The sequence below is a fragment of the Triturus cristatus genome, chromosome 9 (genome assembly GCF_964204655.1).
Source record: "Triturus cristatus chromosome 9, aTriCri1.1, whole genome shotgun sequence".
In the NCBI taxonomy this organism is placed as follows: Eukaryota; Metazoa; Chordata; class Amphibia; order Caudata; family Salamandridae; genus Triturus; species Triturus cristatus.
In genome coordinates this window covers 307,639,198-307,663,608 of record NC_140592.1, presented here as the reverse complement: position 1 = coordinate 307,663,608, position 24,411 = coordinate 307,639,198, and the positions used below count along the sequence as shown (strand labels likewise).

Here is a 24,411-nt window from a genome sequence, read left to right as displayed (position 1 = left end):
AGGTTCCTGGAATTGGGCAATCTGCCTTTTGTAGTCGAGGCACTCTCCGGTTCCGCAACATATGTTATCTCTACGCTCTCAGAGATTGCAGGTTTAGGCAAAAGGTTCAATATTGCAGCAGCGACATACTGCAAAACCTAGAATGTTAGCACCTGTCGCCATCCATGCCGATTTATGTAAACAACAATGATGATGACAGTGAACCTAAAGAGGGAGAAATAGTCCAAGATCAGAAAACTCCTATCGGACAAGAGTGGGATGATTATATAGTGCTGCTTGCTCTCAGCCTCTCCGCCACCACCTACTGCCAGTTCCCCTCTGGATGACATAGGTGATTTCTTACGCTTCTGGAAAGAGCATTCAAAATTAATGTATTAAGCCTGTGCAAAAAGCGGATTACCTCCTTTTAAGTTTAAGGAAACGTCTAGAAAGTCTATGAAGCCCACACCAATAGGGGATTGCATACGGGTGGAAGTTTTTAAACCAATAAGAATCCCTGCCGCAGTATCAGCAGTACTATGCCACCTAGATAAAAAAAATACAAAACCCTGGAGGACTGTCCAACTTGCCTCATTGGACACCCTAAGCGAGACTCAGCCATCCTGCAGGAGGCTTAGAGGCGCCCAAGAAATCCTGCTACCTGATTTTCAGCAATGGCTGCTATGACCATTAGGCCCTTCAACTCTCTTGCCATACTAGTTGGATACAAACGTCAGATGTGGTCCTACTTAGAGCAGTTCATGGAAGTCAAAGCTGTCCTTCAGGAAGTTAAGTGAGCTTAGTCAGAAATCCTTGATACAGAGAAGAATATAGCCTTTATGGGTTTTAGACAATTTGTGGGTGCAACTGTCGCAAGGCAATAGGACTGGCTGAAGGCAAACTCTTTCAGACCCAAATTACAATAAAAATATTAAAAATGGCATATGACGAAGACCTTTTCAGGAAATTAAAAACATCTATTATGGACACGGCAAGATCTTTAGTAGTATTACAGCACAGTCATTTGTAGCGTTTTTGCTGGGCCAGAGGAAGCGGACAATATTCTTTCAGTGAAGCTCCAATCAAATAAATGTCAACCCTACTGACAGTCCCTTAAGATTAAGGGCAGCCTATTCTCATCAGCAATACAGGTTTCCACCGGCTGCAGCATATTCAAGACAGACATCCAGAAGAAAGATGACTATGACTTGGCATAGACCAGATTCCGCAATGTGATAGTGGCTTCCCCTTTGCATTAGTCATCCCCTAAATTTCACCAGTATTGGAACAAAACCTTTAATATTTTACAGATACTGGAGTTTTCTCTTAAGAATGGTGTGTTTTAGACCTAATCCAAAATGGACACACCCTCAAATTCATTCAGAAACCTCCTCGAAATCCTTCACAGGAGGTCATACCACCATATTTGTCTGTTAAAGGAGGAAATGCAGTGGCTCCTACTCAGGAATGCTATTGTGGAAGTTCGCTTCACTCTTTGAAAGACAGGTTTCTATTGACCTGTTTTCTTTCTTAGGAAGAGATCAAGGAAATTGAGACAGGTGTTAGATTTGAGTCAACTGAATAAGTATCAGAAGAAAGTACTTTAGGATGATCAGATTGCAATACCTTCTGCAGTTACTGTGTCCGGAGATTTTATGACCTCCTTAGACTTCCAGGATGCTAATTTTCATATTCCTATTTATATAAAATACAGAAGATCCACAACGTTTTAGGTGGCTGGATGCTATTATCAGTTCAAAGTCCTGCCCTCCCAGAATATTCACCTAGTGCAATTATCGACCGGAAAACATTTCTAAAGGTGATGAGAAAGCAGATCTTGTAAGTGGTAGAGTTATTGTAAGGTTCTGTGGACTACTGTGCAGGTGCTTTGTGTTGCCAATTGTGGGGAAGGAAGTCGAGGAGAAAGAAGAACATGGTAAGAATGGTGAAGGCTGAATTGGCTGCGTTTAATTTAGTTTGTGTGCAAAAAGTCTGTATTCCTCCATGTCTAGGTTCCTACTCCACACGTGGTCCTGCGTCATCATGAGGTAATTGCCTGGCATTATGTTTCATTTTCATAAGCATGTTTCTCATTGGAGATGTGAGAGAGTTTGAAATTCTTTGAGCTTTAAATGTGCTGTTAAGAGCTTCAGGTACCTTAGACTTTGTCAGTGTGTTTCGGGTCTAATAAGGGTTGCATACTCCTTACTAAATCTAACCCTAGATGTAAACATGGAATTAGTTCAATATCTTGCCTTTGCATCCTCCATGGAACTAGAACGATCTTCAAAGTTGAATTCTGTTTTGTAGGTCTTTACTGACATCCAAGAAATATGAGATTACTTGGGCTACAACCCAGTATGATGCAGCCTGCGCTATATTTGTCATATTACCTATCCAAATGCATTCCAACTATAGGTTGTGTTGTTCTTTGATCCTATTCTGTCTGCTGTCAACTTGGACTAAAGACATACAAGGACTTTATTCCTGAGTGTTTTTGGGTTGCTACCTGCTTCGTTTTCTGATTGTGTCAAGCCTGTTCAATAAAGTCTGTTCAGCAGTGGGAATTTTTAGCTTTTGACTGTAGTAGAGTGGATTAGATTGCATTGTGTATATATTTCTGTTTCCACACCCATTTGCAAGCTTGTCCCCCTTCCATATTTAAAAAATATATATTTTTGTGTGTGTACACATAAATCAAGTTTTTTGGGCTGGACGGTTCCCATGAGGAGCAGGGTCAAGACTGATTTGCATATTGCTGGATTCAAACTGGGGTGGCGTGGTGAGTGAAAAAACGATGGATTAAACGCAGACCTTTGTGACTGTGGGTGAATGTTTGACATTGTTCAGCCTCCGTCCATCAATTGTTCAGCCTTCCGTCCATCAATTGTTCTTTTTGCGTAGGGAAGAAAGATGACACTCGGACATGTAGTCTCTTGGCACATAGTTATTTCTACTGTGTTACCATGAAGCTACGGATACCAACCTTGGACAGACATAAATGAGATCTTTCATCTCCTTGAAGAGCACAAGAAGCGAGCAGGTGGGTAAAACGGTATCTAACGCTTGTGTTAAGCAACACCAGATGCTACTGATATAGCCAACAGGCCCTATTATGGCATTCACCTCAGTCCAGTTGGTCCCTCCATTTCAATGAAGGTCTAGTTTTTGAAGGGGTGCCACACCCACCATCATGTAGGTTGTCATCTCCACAAAGTGGTTGCAAACGGTGGTAGCAAACCTCATTGCTGCAAGGTGCCTCCGTTTAATGAGCAGAACTATGCTCCCAGACAGACCGAAATACACAGCATGAAAGAAGAGAACGGTAGAGATGACACATTAGGAGAGGTCACTGGGGTGGACAAACTTTGCTTTGAGGGTTCCCAAAAAGAATGGAACGTTATGGCCATTAGGACACTTGTACACTCTCAGTAATTACATAAGAGTAAACCGATTCAGAATGATATCAGAGGGTGCCCCTGTACTACTGGAGGACTCATTTTCTAGACCTGATCAAATTGAAGGGCGCACACTTACTCTGTCCAAATTATAAGATGGATCACTGACTCGTAGGTGGGAATCATCAATTCCTCATTTTACTCTATAGGATAAAGTCAGCAACCTGAATGATTACCATATCTGTCTGTGTTGACTGTTTATCTAGGCAAAGAAGTTATTTGTGCCATACCTCAACTATTAGATGGCGATGGGAAACTAATTTCAGCAATGTCAGAAGAGCATAAGTAGGACTGTAAGTTCTTACATTAGTGGGAATCTGTAAATAAAAAGAACTTTTTCCTCATAGGAAGAACATTTATTAAAGGCAGATGTAAATATAGTGACCATTGTAGCATGTTCGACATTGTACAGAGATATGTATTTGAGAGACAGATTCCCTTTTATCAGACATTATTCCCAGTCAGTGAGAACACAAAAAAAATTGGTTTTCTGTATATTTGGTTGCTAACACATGGATTACTAGGCAGACCATTACAGGACTACCTCAATACCTTTATTGTCCTAGAATATATGGGCTTGGGAGATTCGATTGGTTATAGGAAGGAAGGTATTCAACTGTGGATAGGCTAATGTTTATGCAGAGGGGGGATTTTCTCAGTACCTATGGTCACCATTGGGACGATGAATGATGAATCCATATCAGTATGGACAACGCTTACGATGGACTTGACGGTGATAGGTCAGTTGGGTCTGCAAGGTAGAATTTTAGCATTTCAAGCTTTCCAGGAATCTCTGCCATGAAAAGGATGAAGAGATTTGGACCGATAACAGTGAACCCATGTACTAGGCGAAGAAGCAGTTGTAAACAGTCGCAAGCGCCACATGGCTCATGTACATGTCATATGGCTCCTCTAAGCAGGGGAGAGATTCTCATAATTGTCGAACACGTACCAGGAGAGGAGGACTGCATAGTAAGCATAAACCCTTTGTTCATGGATTTTGATGCCATTCACAAATGAGAATTCGATGAAATGGCTGTGTGCCCGCTTTTCCAACAAAGGGTTTTTTTCAGCAAATTGATTTGTACACTACGAGAAATTCCCTTATAGCACATATAACTTTATTCAATATGTGGTTCATCATTTATTACCTATTTACTTGTTCTAATGACCGTGTAATTAGCTGTGTGACAAATTGCTAATAAAATCTAAAATTAATCATTATAGGCATGGATGTATTTTGTATATTGTTTATAATTCTGTCTTCTTTGCTTCTGCAGCGTAATGACATTTCTCCAGACTGAAAGTTGTTTACTTTTTTCCATCCCTTTCATTTTCATTTTTATTTGATTTCTTTTGCAGACCATCGTGCGAGGGAGCAAGTTGGCACGGGATGGCTCATTGACTTGGCTGCTGGATGAGTTTGAGAACATGTCTGTTACTCGCTCCAACTCTCTTCGGAGAGATAGCCCCCCAGCTCATCCTCGGCGAGATCTGATGCCACAGGAGAATGGTTTGAATGAGGTGTCCAGAGCCCGTCACCTTGAGGATGGAGGAAGGAGCAAAGAGCACAGGGATCGGGGTGATAGAGGCCGACATGGAACAAGGCCTGAATCAGAGCACTCTGATAGAGAACGGCCTCGTGAAGAGCCGCGTTCTCACCCACAACAGCCTCGAGGACAAGAGCCCAGTGTTAAACCTCATCCTCTCCGTCTGCCCCCACCGGACTACCAGAAACCTTCCGATAACCGAACAAGACCTCATGACAGGTCAGATGGAAGGAGAGAGCATCCAGCTGACCAGGGATACGATGAGCCCCTGGACCGTGTGGTACGGAGGGAGAAAAATGACAGTTCAGATAGGAGACCAAAGTCCACGTATACTGGGCAGCCGAGTCCACAGTCCCCACGGGAGAAACGACCACTCTCTGGGCCCAATATCCGAACACCCAACATACCCGTCAGCGATGGAGTAATGAAGGCCACACAGCAAACTGGACGCCCCTTCAACACTTACCCACGTGCAGAGACTGATCCTATCCGGGGAACTCTGCCTCAGGTAACATGCTTAGACGAGAAAAGTGATCACCTCATGAGATTGCTTAGACAGGGGAAGAGATCACATAGAGGGATGCAAAGATCTTCCTAATATTAGTGATCAGTATAGCTCCCTCGCATCCATAGGTACAGTCAGATAGATGAGCTGGTATGTAGAAATTCAGACCTCGAGTGTGTTGCTGTCACAGGTATCTGTGTGATCGCTGCCCCAGGTATGTTAGCCTTTGTTTCAGTTTGGGATTTCTTAATTCTTAAAAGGGACATCCTTACTATATGTATACTTCATACCCATTTCTGAAGGAAGTTGTTTGCTTTCAGTGCTTAGATACTATTGTCCTTTGTAATGACTTTAAGTAAGAGCTGAGCTCTCTGGGCAGGTTCTTAGAAATAAATGGCTAAACCTTTGGTTATTTTATACTGTCTGAATACAATCATCTGACTTTTTTCATAATATACATCTCTGATAGATAGAAGCTACGGCAGAGATCTTTCTCAGTCTTAGAAACGTCTGTCCGATGCCAAGTGTCTGTTAAACGTATGTCTCTTCTTTAGGACTTGAAACTGGAGTTCTCTGACACTGCCTGTATACCAGTGATATTTAGCGGTGGTGGCCTTCCAAAGTTCCAAATGCTTCGAATTCATATCCCTGCTAAAGGTGTTTAATATGCATGCCCATTCGCCACGTGCTTATTCGCAGGCTCGTTATCACTTGGTCCGACACTAGCTCTCCTTTCCAATCTCCGATCTAACACCCAAAGTATATTGCAAGCGTGGGTACCTGAGTCTGCCACAGATTACCAGCAAAATAACTTTATAAAGTGTGGTGCGTTAAAGACTTAAAATAATAATTCCAGACGTATTTTAGAAACGTAATCTGCATTTAAGGATATATTCCCAATAAAAAGTAACACTTCATGATTAAAATATTCCCTGAAAGCAGTATGTTACTGAAGGGGTTTGTTTGTGCTTAACAAAATAAAATGCACTAAAGAGATGCAGTGGTATATTGATACAGGTGTCTTTTTGTAACCTGGCAACAGTGTCAACCGAGTTACACTTGCTCTGTTTGCTGACAGGGCAGTTTTATCTTTTTATACACTGATGGTATTACCATGAGCTTATTTTTTACCTTTTCAGGGCTTTACTCAGGGGCTAGTGTTTCCTGCAGTGACCAGGATTCAAGACTGGTTAGTCCTGCATCCCTGATTATTGCAATTCTTGTCATCTTACACTTCCTCTTTTAGACATTGCAAAGAACTAATTCCAGAACTGGATATATAATGCATATGGGAAATGTTTAGTCTTTCTTTGTAAATGTATGATCTTCTCTTTCGCTTATGGAAAAGACACCTCATACCAAGTACGGTTCTTGGGTTGGCAGACATGTCCTAAATAATCTGATGCCTTTTCCACCCCACTCACTCTTCCAAAATGAATAGTGCAGGCAAGGCCTGGTGTGTGCTTTACAGACCCCTTGCATCTGAGTGACTTGTTTGATTAAGGTACCATTCCCATGTATTCTATATGAATGGAGGCAACAGTACCACTTACTAGAAGCTCGTCCTTACTCCACGTTACCATGGAATAACCTTGCCATTGTCCTGGTTATGTGTTAGAATAGCCACACTGTGATACATTATTAGCCAAGCCTTATGATTCTTGAAGTTAGACTGCAACCATTGCCTGCCACTGAGCTGCAGACACCCATCCTCTCTACTGCCTTCTAGAGGCACTGAAGAATAAAAATAGTAGAATATGAGTCCAAGGAACCAGAGCTGCCTCCAGTAATTTCATCTCTATTGCTTCTGGGTTTGATCCACTCCTCAGATAAAGACCAAGGCTTGAGTTGCCAGTACAAATAGCTGCTCAGTACGTCTGCTCCAGGAAAATACAACTGACCAGAGTGGATTTCTTACATGCTAGATGTGAATTTTTAGTCACCATGAGCTCCCCTAAGAAGTCCTGTAAGACCTCCAGTTTTATCACTTCATAGGTACCAACTCAGATTGAGACTCAACTGTAGAAATGTACCAGTCGTTTACATATATTTACATGGTTGAGAATAGCATTTAATTAAATCCCTTGACCATAGGCCTTTCCCTCCACCATTATCAAGTTCATTTCTTCCTGCTGGACTGAACCAACAAGCTAAATTTGGCACATTTCTTTCCAAAGTGACCAATTCTTTTGTGAGCCTCCGGGATTATACCGGTCACTGCTACTTTTTTAACTTCTACTTGTCCCCACTGCGAGCTCTCTTTGTCTTAGGGGTTTATGCACAATCCTATGACAATATCTTTGCAAACAAGATTAAACTATGGATCGCCCACGCCATTTAACTCAATGCTTCAAAAAATGAAATTTCTTATTGTTGCCGAGGGGAGAATATTTACACCCCCCCCCCCCCCCTAATAATTCTTTTCTTCCATTTCTCTACTGCCAGTTATTTATCTGTGACTGCCCTACTGCTATCCAACATTAAATATCAGTCTGTTCCTTCATGTTGAACGCCTCCATACTGGCTTTCTTTCCCTCCTCCTCTATAGTAACCCCTCTGCTTAGTTCTGTCTGCTTTTCTCTAGACCTCTCAACCATCCCTAAATCTACTTCCAGGCTTTTAGAGTCACTACCCCACCACATGTGTGTTAGCTTGTAATAATTATGGACCTGTCTCCTGTTCCATACTGCCAAGACACTAACTAAATCACTAATAGTAAATTAGATTACTGCAACAACCTGCCCTTTGGCCTCCCTCACTACACCTTCTCCCTACTGGGCAAGCTTCTCAACTTTGCCAGCAGAACCTTGTTCAATTAGGCAAGGCACACACCCAAAACATCCTTTTTGCCTGGAATCCTAATTGCTCAGCTAAAAAAGGGGCCCTGGAGATATCATTGACTTTTGTGTACCAAGTTATCTGCGGCTCATCTCCAAACTCCCTTGAAAATGTACTGCCCTGCTACACCCAAAACCCCTTTGCACAGCTGCTAGAATCCGATCTCTGTACTTTCCAGGAATCTTCACTGCCCAAGGAAAACAAGGCGTGTCCTAAACTCACTGTGTTTCAAACTATCCTACCTACCTATTGCAGGAGTCTGGAACAAAAGAAGAAAGAATTGCATTATTGTTTTCTCTGTCTTGCTGTCTTTGCATCACAGTATGGGTTATTTGTAAGAAGGAAAAAAACCTCCATCTCCCTTTTTATCTAGTTATGTACTGCAGTTTGAGATTTATAAGGCATTCATGGTCAAATTGTCATGACACACCTTTTTAGGTAAATAAATACGAGTTCACTGTGGGCTAGTAATTATTGTAGGATCAGGGAGAGAACTTTTTTTTTATCATCTAAGGGGTCCAAGGGTAAAAGTATTCTTAACGTAATCATTGGGCAATATATATGTCTGTACTGATGATTTTGTTGGTGGACAGTGGTTGAGTATTTCCTTGCCCCAGTCTGGTCGCAATTTTGACTTTACACTGTTTTAGGTTGCATATTGGAAAAGTCAGTCAGATGTCTCATAGGACTGATGAATTTGTTGTGACGGTGGTGATGTGTGTGTGTGTGTGTGTGTATAATCTGAAGGTCATGGGTATGAATCCTGGGGTGTCCACTCAGCCGTTCATCCTTCTAAAGCCGATTAATGAGTACCAGTTAGTGGTTGTACAGTAATTAGCACTCGTTATCAGCGCTTAGACACCAGACAGATGATAGTGTACCTTATGAGGGCAGTGGTTATTATCACCTGAGACGTCAGACCAATTCCATGATAATGTCTTGGGGTTCCCACTATTGTACAATTCAAGGGACACACCTTGCACAGGGTTTACGTACTTCTTCTAGCAGCAGAGTTAATGCCCCTCTTCAGCAAGTGTTTATCCAGAATAGGTGCATAATGTTGCTAGGCAAACTGTGTAGCCTGTTTTCTTAAGTTGTCATTCCAATTTACATCCTTTATTTTGCTTGATAATTTCTCCCAGCATTTTGCAAATGGGTGATAGTAAGCTATAAGAACAAAGAAAAGTTACTATTGTAGTGACTATGTAGGTTTGTGCCCGCTGTAAAACTCACACTATATGCCCCTGTCCCTTTTTGCTTAAGTGTGTTTAACAAAATGCATCAACCTTTGAGAGAGAGAAATGATGAGGAACAGAGCAGGCTGTATGGAAGGAGATATGATCGGTTGCATCTTCCCTAATGTTAGGTCTGCCTAATGAGAGCGTATAGTGCTCCCCAATGCCCGAGCTTCAAGAGTTAGCTACAAAGATGGGTCCTTGCAGTGATAGTAGTTCAAAGTAAGATATCATTATTGTATCTAAGCTTCATCGAATATATTGAATAGTAAAGTCCTTCTGCTTCTCCATGTTGAAGTATAGAAGTTTGGGTGTTTACCCTTGTGATGTTTACTCTCTTACAGTGACTTCAGCATTTTCTTTGTTCCTTTCCAGGTGGATCATCGGCCAGGAAAACCCCAAGACATTCCCAATGGACCTGTAACTGGCAAAAGCAGCTCATCCAGGATTCAGCAAGGACAGATAAGGACCAAGAACCCAGACCAACCCCACCCAGGGCTGTCACCCCATGCCTCTGACCCTCACTTAACGCGCATTGGTCCCGCAAATTCTCAGACTCCTTTTTCCCCACCCGCACAGGTGCCTCCACCACCACGCTCCCCTCAACGTGAGCCACAGCGTGTGTCGCATGAGCAGTTCCGCACTGCACTACAAAAAGTGGTAGATCCAGGAGATCCCCGGAGTTATCTGGACAACTTCATTAAAATTGGAGAGGGGTCCACAGGGATTGTCTGCATTGCCACTGTCAAGACAAGTGGAAAGTTAGTAGCAGTGAAGAAAATGGATTTACGAAAGCAGCAGAGGCGAGAGTTGCTCTTCAATGAGGTAGGAGTGGCTCCATCTTTCTAGTTATTTGAGAGCATGCCTTGTCCTCTGTTTTATAGGACTTAAGGTTGTACTTACCTAATGTTCTACCCCTAGCATAAAGCCCTGATGCTGATTAGTGTAATCACACTCTCAGTTGAAGTTTTATTTGTCCCTGCTGCAGCTTTCCCTGCTTGGATTGTTGTCACAACACTGTGGTTATGACTCTGAGTCATAGTTACAATGAGATTTACATTTCTTACCACAGAACATTAGACCTCCCACAGTGTTGCTTATGACTGTCATTGTTTTCGTTTGCTGCTCCATTTCACATGCACCTGCACAGGATTCCTGTGCTACGAGCGCTGTTCACATCTGTCTTGTGTCTGCATTTCAGGTTGTAATCATGAGAGATTACCAGCAGGAGAATGTGGTGGAAATGTACAACAGCTACCTTGTTGGGGATGAGCTTTGGGTAGTAATGGAGTTCCTTGAAGGAGGTGCCTTGACTGATATTGTTACACATACCAGGTAATATCCCCATTTCTCTGATAAAATTCCATTTTTTCTTCTCTGTAGCAACAAAGATAATGTGATGTCATGAAATCTCTTCATTCCTTGCTGGTCCTCCACACTTGTGACACAGAATGAGTAAAACCAAAGAGTTTATCCCTTCTCAGATCAACACCGGTCTGCCTTTGCTCTTGCAGCACATCACAAACATCTACAAAAAACGGGGGGAGAGAGAGAGGACGTGGGCTGGGGCCACCCTCCACAGTCAGAATGATTTACAGAAATAAAGGACCCAACCTTATTGAAGCCAGGGAAGTCTTGTCCCATCACCTGGGAAAAACCTTCAGTTTTTCGTAAAACCCTAACCCACCAGGCTGACCCCTTGGTGGCATGCTTCATCATAGGGTCCTTCCTGTTCCCCTACGGAAGGGGGCGTGCTGCGACCAAACGGATTACGCAAAAGCACTGATAGACTATGAGATGCAGATGTTCCTGCTGGGAAGGAGTGAAGTAAAAAAGTGTTTTTAAAATTACCTGGCTAGTGGGTAAAGTACTTTATTCTGACCCCTAGTCGGCAAGGTTAAAAAGGGGAATGGATAGGGTCACTGGGGATTATGTTCCCACACCCTTCTGGTCCACATGTTTCCAGCCTATCCCTATTGGCTAGTCTTCAGGACCTAGTACCGTTATAATTCAAAACTACTTCCACTCCTTGAATTGTATTACTAAATACAACTCATAAAGAAAACAGTTAAGTGCAACAATCGCACATGCACGAACAGGTGTGCAATAATTCCATACAACCTGGTTTTTGTATTGTAATAACCTGTAAGGAAAAGGAATGAAGGTAATGGAACAAAGATAATCTGTCTCCATGTCGGCTCTGCCGAAATCAGAAGGGCTAAACCATGAAGCCGCTTGCAAAATGTGTGCACGATCTAGGTGTAAGGAAATAAGTAATCCATTAGTGACTTGTATGCACACTCGTCTGTGGTTTCCCGTGACACATCTAGTGATAAGGTAGAGGTTATTGATTTTTAGAAAAAAAACACACACGAAATGACCGTGGTACTCATATTAGAGTGAGTCCCTAATCAGGGGCTATAGAATAAATCGAAACTGTTTGCATCACATAGGAATCACATAAAACACACATCCACAGTGGAGTCACATACATGTAATTAATGAAGCCTGCGCTTCATGGTTTCACCGGCAGGGAGTCCAGCCTCTAGTATTACACTATGGCGGGAAACATTCAAAGTTACTGGTATTGTGAGCGAGGACGTTCTGAAGCATACGATTTTTTGAGTGCTGCCCTTTCCCTATTCTTGCTGTTTTCTTATTTTCTCTGTATTTTGACATCAAGGTTCATTCTCAAGTCTCCCACTTGGATCCCTGTTAGTTAATATGGTACAGAGTAAGGCCGAGAAGGCTTCCCCCCCCCCTCCTTTATTGGACTAGTAAAGGCTATATTGGCAAGATAATGACTTATGTTTTGAAGGAATGGTCGTAAAGTGGCCATATCTTTCTCTTGCCAAAAGACACTAAAAAGATTTATTCAAGACAGAGACATGAGGAGGAGGTGGCAGTAATTGAGAATGTAAACCCCAATATCCTCAATCTGCTGTTATGTTCCCTTATCCAGGTTCCTAGTCTAACATTTGTAACAAGTCACTGGTAGCATCTTCGGGCCTAAAGGATCCCAACTACCCTGGATGCACCACTGCCTCAAGGCTGCATTATTTTTACCCCTCAGTTAACTGTATGCATTGTTGCAGCTGTCCATCCAGATTGTTTTTTTGGTATCGTCGAATATCTGGGCAAAAATGCTAGTTTCCACCTTCATGTCTTTCTAGAGTCTGTTTACAGTTTATGCCTCAAAGTGTTGTGTGGCTATTCTTACTTATTTGTGGTTCACCCTTCAACTACCTTCTACCATTGTACCCATGAAAATGGGTATTGGGGCACAGAAAACCAAATTCAAATCAAGTTTATGGCCTGATTTACGGACCAACTTGATGAGCTGCATACCCAAGGCTCTTAGTAAACCACCAGTCACCATGTAGTGTGGCCGTTTTAGCGCCCTGAGTCAGCAGAGATCCTCGCAGTTGGACTTCCTCCTAGCATTATTGTAGTTTCTCCCTCTCTCTCTCTTTTTTTTGTAATTCTACTCTTGTGATTTTCGAAATGGATCCTCACACTGAAGAGGAGACTGCTTCTCCACCAGCCAATGCAGTGCAGTCCTGTTGAGGTGTGTAGTGGTCACCTGGAACGCATGGTTAAGGCTGGAGGAGATGTTTTCCACCTAGAGAGTTCCAAGATAAGTAGAGTGAAATATCAGAAAGTTAGTTAAGTAGCTCCAGGATAGCTTTTCTGTAAGACAACAGATACAACACTAAACACATAAGTTTTAAAGTTGCCATGATGTATGGCCCATATAGTTTTACCTTAGCCAAAGTTATTGTAATTTAGAAGTCTACTTCTTGGCAGTTTTTTGCCGTTTTCATACATTTGATGATTCATTATGTTTACTGGACAAGAGTGAGTCATATCGTGTAGATCTCCCGGTAGCATTTTATACGATAAGCTGCGCACACCACTTACCACACTCAAGGTACAAATAAGTATCAATGGTACTGTTCTGAACTCGCTATAATCGTACCTGGAAAACCGAGTCCAACAAATAAAACAACCTGTGAGACCCTTTAACTCTAGGCCAGAGCATTCCACAAGGCTCAATTTTATCATCATGGCTTTTCAGTGTTTACTTGGGACCTCTTACCATGCTTCTTAAATACTTAAGCATTTTGTATGATCTCTGTGCATATGATACAGATGATACGAGAGGCAATACTCCTGGGGTAGACTCTAGAAGAGTGAGTGGTTTATGACCTGTTTATCACTGGAATAAAAACGACTTTGATCTGAATTCCTCCTCATCGTTCTACCTCTGAGCTCTATTCTGATTCGCTCCTGGCTGAACGCCATTGATGTACATTAGTGCAGGCTTCGCATCATCAATTGCAAAAAAACAGAGTTGTGGTAGATGCAAATCTGACCTGGCACGCACACACAAATTCAATAGCTAAGAACACACAGTACCTATTTGAGCGTCTTTTAGGGGGTTTAAACTGTTTATATCAAATCAGAATTTAAATTGGTGGTATAATAACTGATCATTTCAAGATTTATCATGTGGATTGCTTAACTCACTGGTATAACCTAGATGAGTCTCACTGATTTGAAAGCGGTCGTATATACCACAGCAAGACTAGGCTTGGGTAAAATATTTTGATTACATTGTTTTGGTTCTTTCAAATACATTATAATTGATGCACAAAGCTGCTTAAAAATGGGTTGCATCATGAACAGAGCTGTGCACCTTGACACCACAAAATATATGACACAAAAATTAAACATCTCAGGTGGGGAGGATAAACAGCACTCGAAGTTCTGAATTAATGCTCCTGAAAATAATCCCAGTTCAAGAAGCAAAGAACAATTTCTCTTTTCCTTTTTCTTTTTTGGAAAACCTCAGAAATCTGTAACTTGATCCCTACCACAAACACCACTTAAGATATTAAAAACACCTGGTACTCTAAATGTATCTCGAAGGGTGACTTTGTACATCACTTCAAATGTGTGTTCTTCCTGTCAAATGTCTGTCATAGTATGCTTTAAGTAGATTTGTACAGATCAGCTGTAAGCTAAATCTGAACATGTCACTAAATGCTGCTTGCTTGTTTATGTTGATCTTCAAGTGAGTGAGAAAATGGGGTTCTCTTGCAGTACCCCCATACACACATTTTGACTTTTGATGCAACTTTGACTGTAAAGTACAGGTTTCCCAGTACCAATGTTCTTTTACTAACAAAATGTCCACAATTTGCCCCCCCCCCCCATAAGTCCCTTGTAAGTGGTACACTGTGGTACCTAGGGCCTGGAGGCTGAAGAGGGTCCCCAGGAAGCCCCTCACTAGGACCATGCCACTGCCTAGCAGCTGGCATGCCCCATGTGAGGTGAAAAAATGACCAAGTCGACATGGCACACTGCCTGTGTGCCATGCCACCTAGCACTACCTAAGATATAGGTAAATCACCCCTCTAGCAGTTCTTACCAGCCCTAAGGCAGGGTGCACTACATCTCAAATGTGGGCATATCTGCATGAGGAGATGTGCCCCCACAGTATTATGGTCTGTTCCTTAATATTATAAGTGCTAGGGAAGCCATAGAGAGTACATGGGCTGGGAACTTGACAACTCGAGTTTCACAGCACCATGATGGCTTCACTGAACCCAGGAGTGTTTGGTACCAAACAGCTCGTTGTAATAAATCCACTCTGATGCCAGTGTGAGATTTATTAAAACATGTACTCAGAGGGCACCTCAGAGGTGCCCCCTGAAAACCTACCGACCTGACTGGCTTTAGGCAGCCTGCCGCACACAGAAATGTTTCTGAAACCATGAGAAGAGAGCCTCCACTCTCTGGGACCAGAAACAATGCACATTCTTTGTAGAGGTGTCGTCCCTCCTCCCCCAGGATCGGCCAGTGTTCGAAGGGGAAGCTTCAAAGGCCTGCCGCCTTTGTAATGCTACCCCTAGCCTCTTCTGCTAGCAGCAGATGGTGGCCCCCAGTTTACACCCCACTTTGGGCGGGAAACCCGGCGGGAAAGCTTAGCAGGGCTAGGAGGTGTGCCCACCTCTCAGATGGAGGAGGCGAAGTTAAGGACACTTTTTAGTCTCCATGTTGAAGATGAGGGGACTCCTCCAATCAGGGTTAGGTCTATGCCCCCTCCCACAGGAGGGTGGTATGCTCGTGGGTGAAGTAACTCCAGGTAAGGTGCCCATTGTCCCTACCACTCCCCTAAAAGTCCCCTAAATTTAGTATTTATAGGGCTCACCCAGACCTAGAAATTAGATCTGTGATGACCTAATAAACAAGAAGACATCCCTGTAGAGAAGTCTGCAGACGCAGATTGCCTTGGCCCCAGCCCTACCAGCCTGTCACCAGCTTCTGTGAAACTGTCTTGCAGCCAGCAACCTTTGAAAGCCTGGGAGGACTGCTGTCGTAGAAAAAGACTCCAATCTCCAGTGGACAGCGGACCTGTCCTGAAGAAACCGAATCCAATGGCTCTGGATCCAGCAGGAACTGTGATCCCTGCCTACTCTGCACCTGACGCCTATGGCCTGAGTCTGAGTAGCTCACCTGTGCTGCGAAGTCTCCCCAGCGATCCTGACCTCGTGTCCAGCGTGGATGACCTCTCCTGATCTCCACTGCGCCACCTGCTTTGTCAATTCGGGGGCTCATCGTGACTGGCTCTTGTAAGCAGACTGACGTCGAAAGGCACCCCCGCACCCGAAGCCCCTGGGCCTTGGTGAGCTGAACTGACAGTGCCCCTACGACCCCATACATCTCTACTTACCTCTGCTGTCGTTGGTCTCCCTCCTGCAATCTCCAGTGCAATGCCTGCAGCTTGTTTGCCAAAATAAGAATCCCCATTAAAAAGCATTAGGTGCCCGACGTAGAGATTGCACCCTGCACCCGACCGCCCCGTTCCACTGGTGCTGTATGTTTGGTGCTGCTTTGTGCCCCCGTGCTTAACATAACCCCCAAAGCTTGGCCCCTGCAACCAAATTTACTTACCTGAAATCAGTGTGGCTCCAGGCACCCCCAGTCCCCATTGAAAAGGATTAGTGGCTCCAGGCACCCCCAGTCCCCATTCAAAAGCATTGGGTCGAACTCCGATTTTGACCTCTGCACCCGGCCGTCCCTGTGCCACTGGTGGTGCAGTTTTGGTACTCACCTGACCCTTGCTGACTTTTGGTCCCGAAGGGTGGAATTGTAAGTGCATTACTTACCTGTTTAACCGCGATATTGTTTTCCCCATAGGGTAACATTGAACTGTTCTGAAAAGTTTCAAAGTGTTAATTTTTCAAAGTGAAAAGTGTTTTTATTTAAAAACTTACTTCCCTTATTGCGATGTCTTGGTCTTAAAATAATATACAAACAAAGTATATTTTTTCTAAAATTGGTACAGCTCTCCTACTTGAGTCGTTTGTCCATTATTGTCAATGTTGGGCAATACATTTCTTACACTCCTCTGTGTTAGGCCTAAGGCTGCTCGCCCACACTACCACTCATAGAGCACTTTGGGTTTTACATTGAGCCCTATACACCTCTGAACTCTGTGCACGGTATAACCACCTAGTGGTAATACCATACACAGAGCCAGCTTCTTACATTGGATGGCAGCAGTGGGATACAAGACTTTGACATTTGTTGTATCACTTGAATGCACAACAATTGATTTCACTTGAGAAAATCCCAAATTTTCTTTTCATAGACTTTTTTATTGATTTTTGATTTTTTCTCAATTTTATTAAAAATAGTGTTAGGGCCTTGGTTAAGTCTCCCACTGTTTAGAAACTTAAGACTGTTAAGTAAGTAGGCCTTAGAAGGACTTACCATTTTTTTTAGACCTCTAATAAGGCCCACTTACTTTAAACACCATTACCGATACTGCAGGGACCAGCCAGGAGCTCAACCTGGGTCCCTATGCACATCTAAAGGTCTGTCAACTTAAAGATGTGTGCAAAGCATGGAAACTTGCCATTGGTCCTGAACCCTGAAAAGCCTATCTCGAGCGGGTAATGACAAGGCCCGGCTAGTCAAACTTCCACCAGTGGGGAAGAAGAAGGACAACACTGACTCCATCACTACCACCTCAGATAGCAACACCTCTGGTCGAAGTGTCCCAAGTAGTATCCCTGATTAGGAAGTAACTGAAGATGCAGATCTTCAGAAACTGGCCAGGAGGTTAGCCCGGGAAGCTAAACTCCTAGCAATTGAAAAAGAAAGAGCAGAGGTGGGCCTAAGACCCATCTCTGGTGGCAGCAAAATAATAAATCGGGAGGGAGACCTTATTGACTCCAAAATCCCCAAGGGATTTTCCCTAAAGTTTTTGAGGGTGATGATATCACTAAGTGGTTCATTGCATTTGAGTGAGCCTGTCTTGGTAGACAGGTCCCTGTGAAGCTCTGGAGTGCCATCCTGTGGGAATTGTTTTCAGGAAAGTGCAGGGATAGACTCCTGACGCTCAATGAGAAAGATGCTGCATCCTAAGACCTCATGAAGGGTTCTCTGATTGAGGGCTTTGGACTCAGCACTGAGGCGTATAGGATCACATTCAAGGAGGCCAAGAAAACCCAAAGCCAATCCTGGCTAGATTTTGTAGATTACTCAGTGAAAACACCAGGAGGTTGGTTAAATGGTAAAAATCTGGATGATTGTGATGGTCTTTATATTTTGATAATGAAAGGATATATGTTCAGTCATTGTGTGCAGGAAAAAAAGTTGCATCAATACCTTGTAGACCTGGTGTCAGTCTCCCTTAGGTCTGGTATGCACTACCTACATCCACAAATAAAGAAAAGTAAAACACATTTAGAAACCAGTCTCAGAAAATAGAAACGTACAAATGATGAATGCAGCAAAGTTATTGGGGGATTCTGTTGGTTTGAGTGACCGTTAGTGCTTAATTTACTTGAATTATTCCCATTACACCTTTTGTTGTTGTGCTATCAGAGATTCTTGTGTGTTTGAGAATTAAATGCACTGCAAGAAGGGCAGTTGAAAGGTCTCTTAAAATGTGGGTAGAATTTTTAAACCTTCACAAACCTACATTCTGACGCATAGTTGTAACCCCTGATTACTTACCTTGGAAAATGTTGCAGTCGCTTCTATCCAAACCTCCTTCTGTGCCACCAGTCTGCCCAATTGCTTGGTGTGATAGACTTGCACTCTGTGACATTTGCTTCCTGACACAGCACCACACTGCATGAGAGCCTTTTCATGCAGGCCTTGCAGAGCAAGGTGAATCCTATTTTTTTTTTTTCCTTCTGCTATACAGGTTAGACAGACTAAAAGTATAGATACTTTGTGGAAAGGTTTTTGAGCCACCAGTCTTGCTCTCCAGTAGCCGAAATCGGTGTGCTTCTTAGGCCTCTGAAATATGGCGAGCGAGGTCTTGCCTGTCCTCCCTGACTACATTCTAAACACACAGTACACGATGTTCAGGTCACAGCTAAATATATCTTGACTGCCAGTCTAGGCACTATGGATTGTGTTGCCTGAGCCATGGGGACTAGTGTTGTTATTCAGTCTCGTGCTTGAATCCCCTACCAGCTTTTTTGTAGACTTACAAGCCTTCCTTATAGACATTCGTTTTGATGGAACCAGACTCTGTGGTCCAAAAGGAGTTTCTGCCCTGAAACGGTTTAAGTATGGTGTGCTTCTTAGTGCTGCTATAAGTGCCTTGCATACCATCCAACAACCCTCACAACCTGCAGAGGGCATGGTTGACAGCTCATGCAGCAGCCTTCATGTTCCCCTTTGCCTGCGACAGCTGCAACAAAGCTCTATTGATGCAATTCCAGTTAATTCCTGGTCCTCAAGGTGGTTGAGGTCGGACTTAGATCTCATTGTTCTCGGAAAAAGTTCAAGTTGAATCTACCCAGGTCTTGTTCGCTTGGCACCCCAATGACTGCATGGTGCCCTTGAACTTGCACAGTTCCAATTTACGATCCTTTCCTTGGGTCTTGCCTGGGATTTCACAAAAGTCATGTTAGTGGTTGCAGCACATATTTACAGGCCTGGGACATGTATTCCCATACCTTGATGGCTGGCTGCTGAAGGGCGGCCCACCTTCCCTAGTTTTGAATCACCTGCAAGCAATGGTGTAGATTCTGTTCATCCTGGGTTTTCTTGACTAACAAACTGAAATCACATCATCAAACCATGCAGGGGATACCCTTTATAAGGGCCGGCCTAGACACAGTGGCTTTGAAGGTGTTTTTACTCCCACAACAGTTCAAGGTATGATCCTGATGTTTTGGGCACAAACCTTTATTTTGGCTTGGATGGTTGTGTCTTTCCGGTCTCTTGCCCTTGCACATTCTACCATTGGCTCATGCTGATAGGCGCTTTTTACCCTGTTGTGTTACCTTCTCTTTCATTAGGCGCAGCACTCTTAGGCTTTTTTGGACAGCATCTGTATTTTTGATACGGAAGTCTCGGACCTTCAGTGTTGGATACCAACTTGACATGCGCAGTACAATCTGTTTGCCTCATCCAAAGCTCATAAAAGTGATGGGTGCGTTATGGTTGGACAATTGTCACTGGGGTTAAATGGAGATCAGAGGACTCTGGTATCTGATTGAGCAGCGCCACCACATCCATCTTCTGGAGCTGTGTGCCGTCCATCTGACCCTCTAAGCCTTTTTGCCTTCCACTGAGGCTCATCTGTCTGGGTCCTGAGGGACAACACGTCTGCCATGTGGTACTGCAACAAGCAAGGTGGTATGGCGTCTTGTAGTCTTTATCCATAGGCTCTCATGCTGTGTGTGGCATTGGTTGAAACCTTAATGTCATTTCCCTAACGGTCTGCCACCTGGTGTGTTCAGTGAATGTCAAGGCAGGCAAGCTCAGCAGGCCTCATTTTGCTGATCATAAGTTGCGTCTGCTCCTGGAGGTGGCACAGGAGTCTTCGTCTTGTTGTCTGTTCGCAGCCTCCAAGCACATGCAGTGCCCAGCCTTTCGCATCTGTAGTTCCATCATCAAGGTTCTCTGGGAGACTTTTGTCTTCAATGGGACTCCAGATTTCTGTATGCATTTCTGCCTCTGCTGCTGATTTCTTGGGTCTTGAGGCAGAGCGCATGCAACTCATTCCGATAGCTCCATTTGTCTCAGGAGCGGAATAAACAAGGAGGTGGGATAACATCGTCTGGCTGCAATTTGTGGTTGCTCATTGCCTCTCCAAAATTAATCAATTCTTGCTGTTGTATACTTTATCACGTAGTGTGAAAATAGGAGGACGCTCCTGTACTTGCTAAGCATTCTGACTGTCTGCTTGTTTTATCTCCGCTTCAGGAAGGCTTTGTTTGGGTACCGTTAAATGTTTGTGGTAATCCAATCAAAAATACTCAGGCTACACCAGGATGGAAGACCGAATCTTTAATCATGCAGCTCCCCAGCAGCATTAAAAACAAACTGTACTGTATTCTTCAGGCAATACAGTAATTAGCACTGCATTGAACATTGTGCTACCACAGGTACTGTAAGTGTTTGGGTGTATTATATGGTATGGTTGTGCGCCCTTACTGTGTAATACACTTGTAAAAACAGTCTTGGGTCCAGCCAGGCTCATTTGTAAAGCCTTTAACTCCGCTTTGGGTAGCTGTGGCTTCAAGCAGCAATTCTTAAACAGAGGAGCTAGTGTAAAGCATTTAGAAGCATCAAACGATGAAATAGGAAAGTCACACACCATGAAAGAAATCCAACACCAGTTTATAAACATAGATTATAATTTTATGAATTTTTAGCAACCAAGATAAACAGAATTCCTGCGGAGAGTTCCGGAGATAGATTTTTAAAGGAAATGTATATCTCAGTACTTTCAAGCACAACCACAAACAAGCATTGGTAACTGTAAAGTTTGTAAACTTTAAACAAGTTTGTAAGAGTTATTTGGTTCCTGAAGCCAGCCTGGGGTTACCAAATCTGGCAGGGAGAAGTTATGTGGTGGGGCACTGAGGAGTATTTGGGCAGTTAGCTGGTTCTTCAGTCCAGTACTTAACTTTACAGTACGACTGCCATCGACTTTAACAGAGTGATCCGTATTCTTAGGATGCAAGAGATGGAGATGCCCTGGGTGTCGACTGGTATGTCCCTACGGTTACTCCTTGTCCACAAGTCAAGTGGAGGGACTTTGGCCACAGAGGTCGGTGTCCCTCGAATTCCTCTTTGAACCAGTAGAAGGCCAGCTGCTGCTGTGCTACCGGTCTCCGACCACAGCGATCCCAGCGGTATTTCTTGGACAGGTTGGTGTCCCTCTTGGGTGACCAATCTTGACTCAGATGACACTCTTGGTTCTGGCAAACTCAGATGCAACTTTTGGTGGTTGAGGATCGGCCTCGGAGTGCCTAACGGCTGTCAGCAGTTATTCTCCAGAAGTGGCTACTGACTTACAAAGTTGGGCTACTTTAGCTTTGGTAGTCCTAGTGCTGGTTCCAGGGGGTCAGCCGACTGACCCTTGGAACCACATGTTTGGTCTGGTGCTCTGGAGCAACTTTCCCTTAAGCCAGGAGCCACAGGCACAGTCCTCTCTCCTCTAGCACAAGGTGCAGCAGGTGCACTCAGCAGATGGTGCAGCCCCTCTTTGCTGAGTCCAGGTGTCAACAGGGTAGTCCTTCTGTCCTTTCTCACGTTCTGGAGTGATCTGAGGTTCAGGGTGCCAGAGAGGCCATATTTATTTTCAGAAAGTTGCCTTGGGGATTATGAGTTCGCTAGCCAATGGGCTACTAGAATCCCTCTCACCCTGTGATGACTTCCGGCTATGTTTGGCATCTAGAAATTCCAAGGTGCACTATTCTGCCACTCTGAAGATGTGTGAGCCCTTCCTTGGATGTTAGGAGCTTTGTAGCCCACCCTAGAGGTGTGGCTACCTGTGGGAAAACCATGTGGAAACCGGTTTGAGCCCTGGTCTCCCGCCTCTGTTACAGTCGCAAGCCTGTCTACCTGAACAAAAGGCAGGCCTCGAATAATCAAAAATATGTAACTAGACCTGAAGGTCTAGTGACTTAAATAATCTACTCGACCTAATTATAATGCTCTTGACCCATTAACTGGTTTCAAATTATGTGATCCTGGGCAAATATTTTATTTCACTGAGCCGCCATTTTCTTTATCTCATATGTGAGAGCACCTTCAAACATGCGAGTTCAGCATGTCTCCTGTACAAAAAAATACTTTTGCTTGATTTAGTAGACTAAACCTTTGCTCCGCCTAGAATACAAATCTAGCCACATATAGGATACATATGACCTTTGACTTGCCTCTTAGTTCATTAACAACATTTACATCGGGACAGGCGAGGAATGTTTCTCAAATCATGATTAACCCGTTAACCGCGGCGCAAATTCCGCCTCAGTTTCGATGAGTGGGCGGGACCGCTTTCGTGCACCGCACTAGCCAGGTAGTGCTCGCGACGGCCGTTGCCCGACGCGGGCACCGAACTTGTTAAAAACTATCACTTTTAACAAGTACATACCTAAAGCATGAAGTAGTAGCACACTCATTTGCAATCGACAGATTTTCCATTGAAATGTCCACAATTTCCCATTGACATGCGGTTATAGTGATCTTTAGGAATCAAGTTTCTGCAAATATTTGTCATTTGCACCTCACCAAGTAAAGTGTTCAGATTACTTTTGCTCCTATTTAAATCATTGTTTGCATCACACTTCTGAATTACAAAAAAAATTGCTTTTGTAATTCCAGATATATTTTTTAAAAGATTTCTACTATTGATTTACAAGCTGTTTAAATGTTGTGTGTTAAAAAAACTGATATTGTACAGACTTTTAATTTACAATGATTATTAGATCACTTGACAAAAGCCTGTAATTGTAATAGGAGAAAGAAAAGTAGACCCCATTTTCCATGATCAGATAAGCAGCAATTAATAAAAAACACAAACTGACATTTGATCTCTGTCCTTGGACAGACAGCAAATGTTTCAAGATAAAAACAAGATTTAAATGAGTTTTAATTGCTCATTCACCTTCCCCCACATTTTTCTAACACACTCACCTAACTTGGGGATGAAAGGAGATCCAGTAGATAATGATCTATGACCGATAAATTAACATTGCAATAATGACACAATTCCCTACCTATTCTTCTGGCTGTAGGAAATCTGTCGGCCCCAGGAGGGCTAATCGAAGGGGGAGGACATTCTCTCAAACTGTCCTACTAACCAATCTAAGCCACCCCCCAAATGGCTTTAAGGAACTAAAGGACTAAAAACATATGTAGTCCATCCCCTTCAAGACCACACTGTAGCCAATTCCTGGGGACCGAGGAGACAATTTTGTTCAGAGCCCGTGTTGTTAAGTAGAACATCCAACCATTAAAAAACAGGCATGCTTTGAAAATTTTTGCCCCTAAAGCAAGTATGGCTCAAATCGTAATACTACTCGCAGAGTTGATCCTCTAAGCCAGTCCCTATACGCTGCTCCCATTTTGTTATCTTGTCTATTACCAACTTTTCCGGGTTGGATCGGAGCTCCTGGTAGCAAAACCTAAGGGAGAGATTAACTGTATCATCCATAAACCAGTTCTTTACCAACTTTCTGGAGGAATTGATGTCATTCCTAATATTGCTAGGAAGAACTGAAGTTACAGGTAAGTAACATTTTGTTCTCTAGTATTGGACCCTTCATAGATCCACATATTTGAATCAGAATAGCAAGCAATTTTGTAGGTAAACAAGGCAGTAATAGTAGTACGCTTGAGGATAATAGTTAATAGTCTAAAGTATATCTGTATGAATTCATTTATTCATTACTCTGTGAAAATTATCATTATATGTAAAGAGAATCATGCAGTATTCAACTGTATCAAATACATTAGGAGGGAAATAATAATCATGTTAAGTTAGAGGCTCGCTTTACTGAAATAGATGACGTAAA

The 24,411-nt window shown here is 43.2% G+C and overlaps 1 protein-coding gene across 3 annotated transcripts in view; it reads left to right on the top strand.

The window, feature by feature from the left end:
- PAK4 (p21 (RAC1) activated kinase 4) overlaps positions 1–24,411 on the top strand; it is a 238,343-nt gene that overhangs the window by 176,335 nt on the left and 37,597 nt on the right. For all 3 annotated transcript variants that reach the window (XM_085624978.1, XM_085624979.1, XM_085624977.1), the window contains exons 3-5: positions 4,800–5,495; positions 9,941–10,390; positions 10,767–10,900. In XM_085624978.1, coding sequence (XP_085481104.1) covers positions 4,800–5,495; positions 9,941–10,390; positions 10,767–10,900 — 1,280 coding nt within the window. The remainder of the gene's footprint in view (positions 1–4,799; positions 5,496–9,940; positions 10,391–10,766; positions 10,901–24,411) is intronic.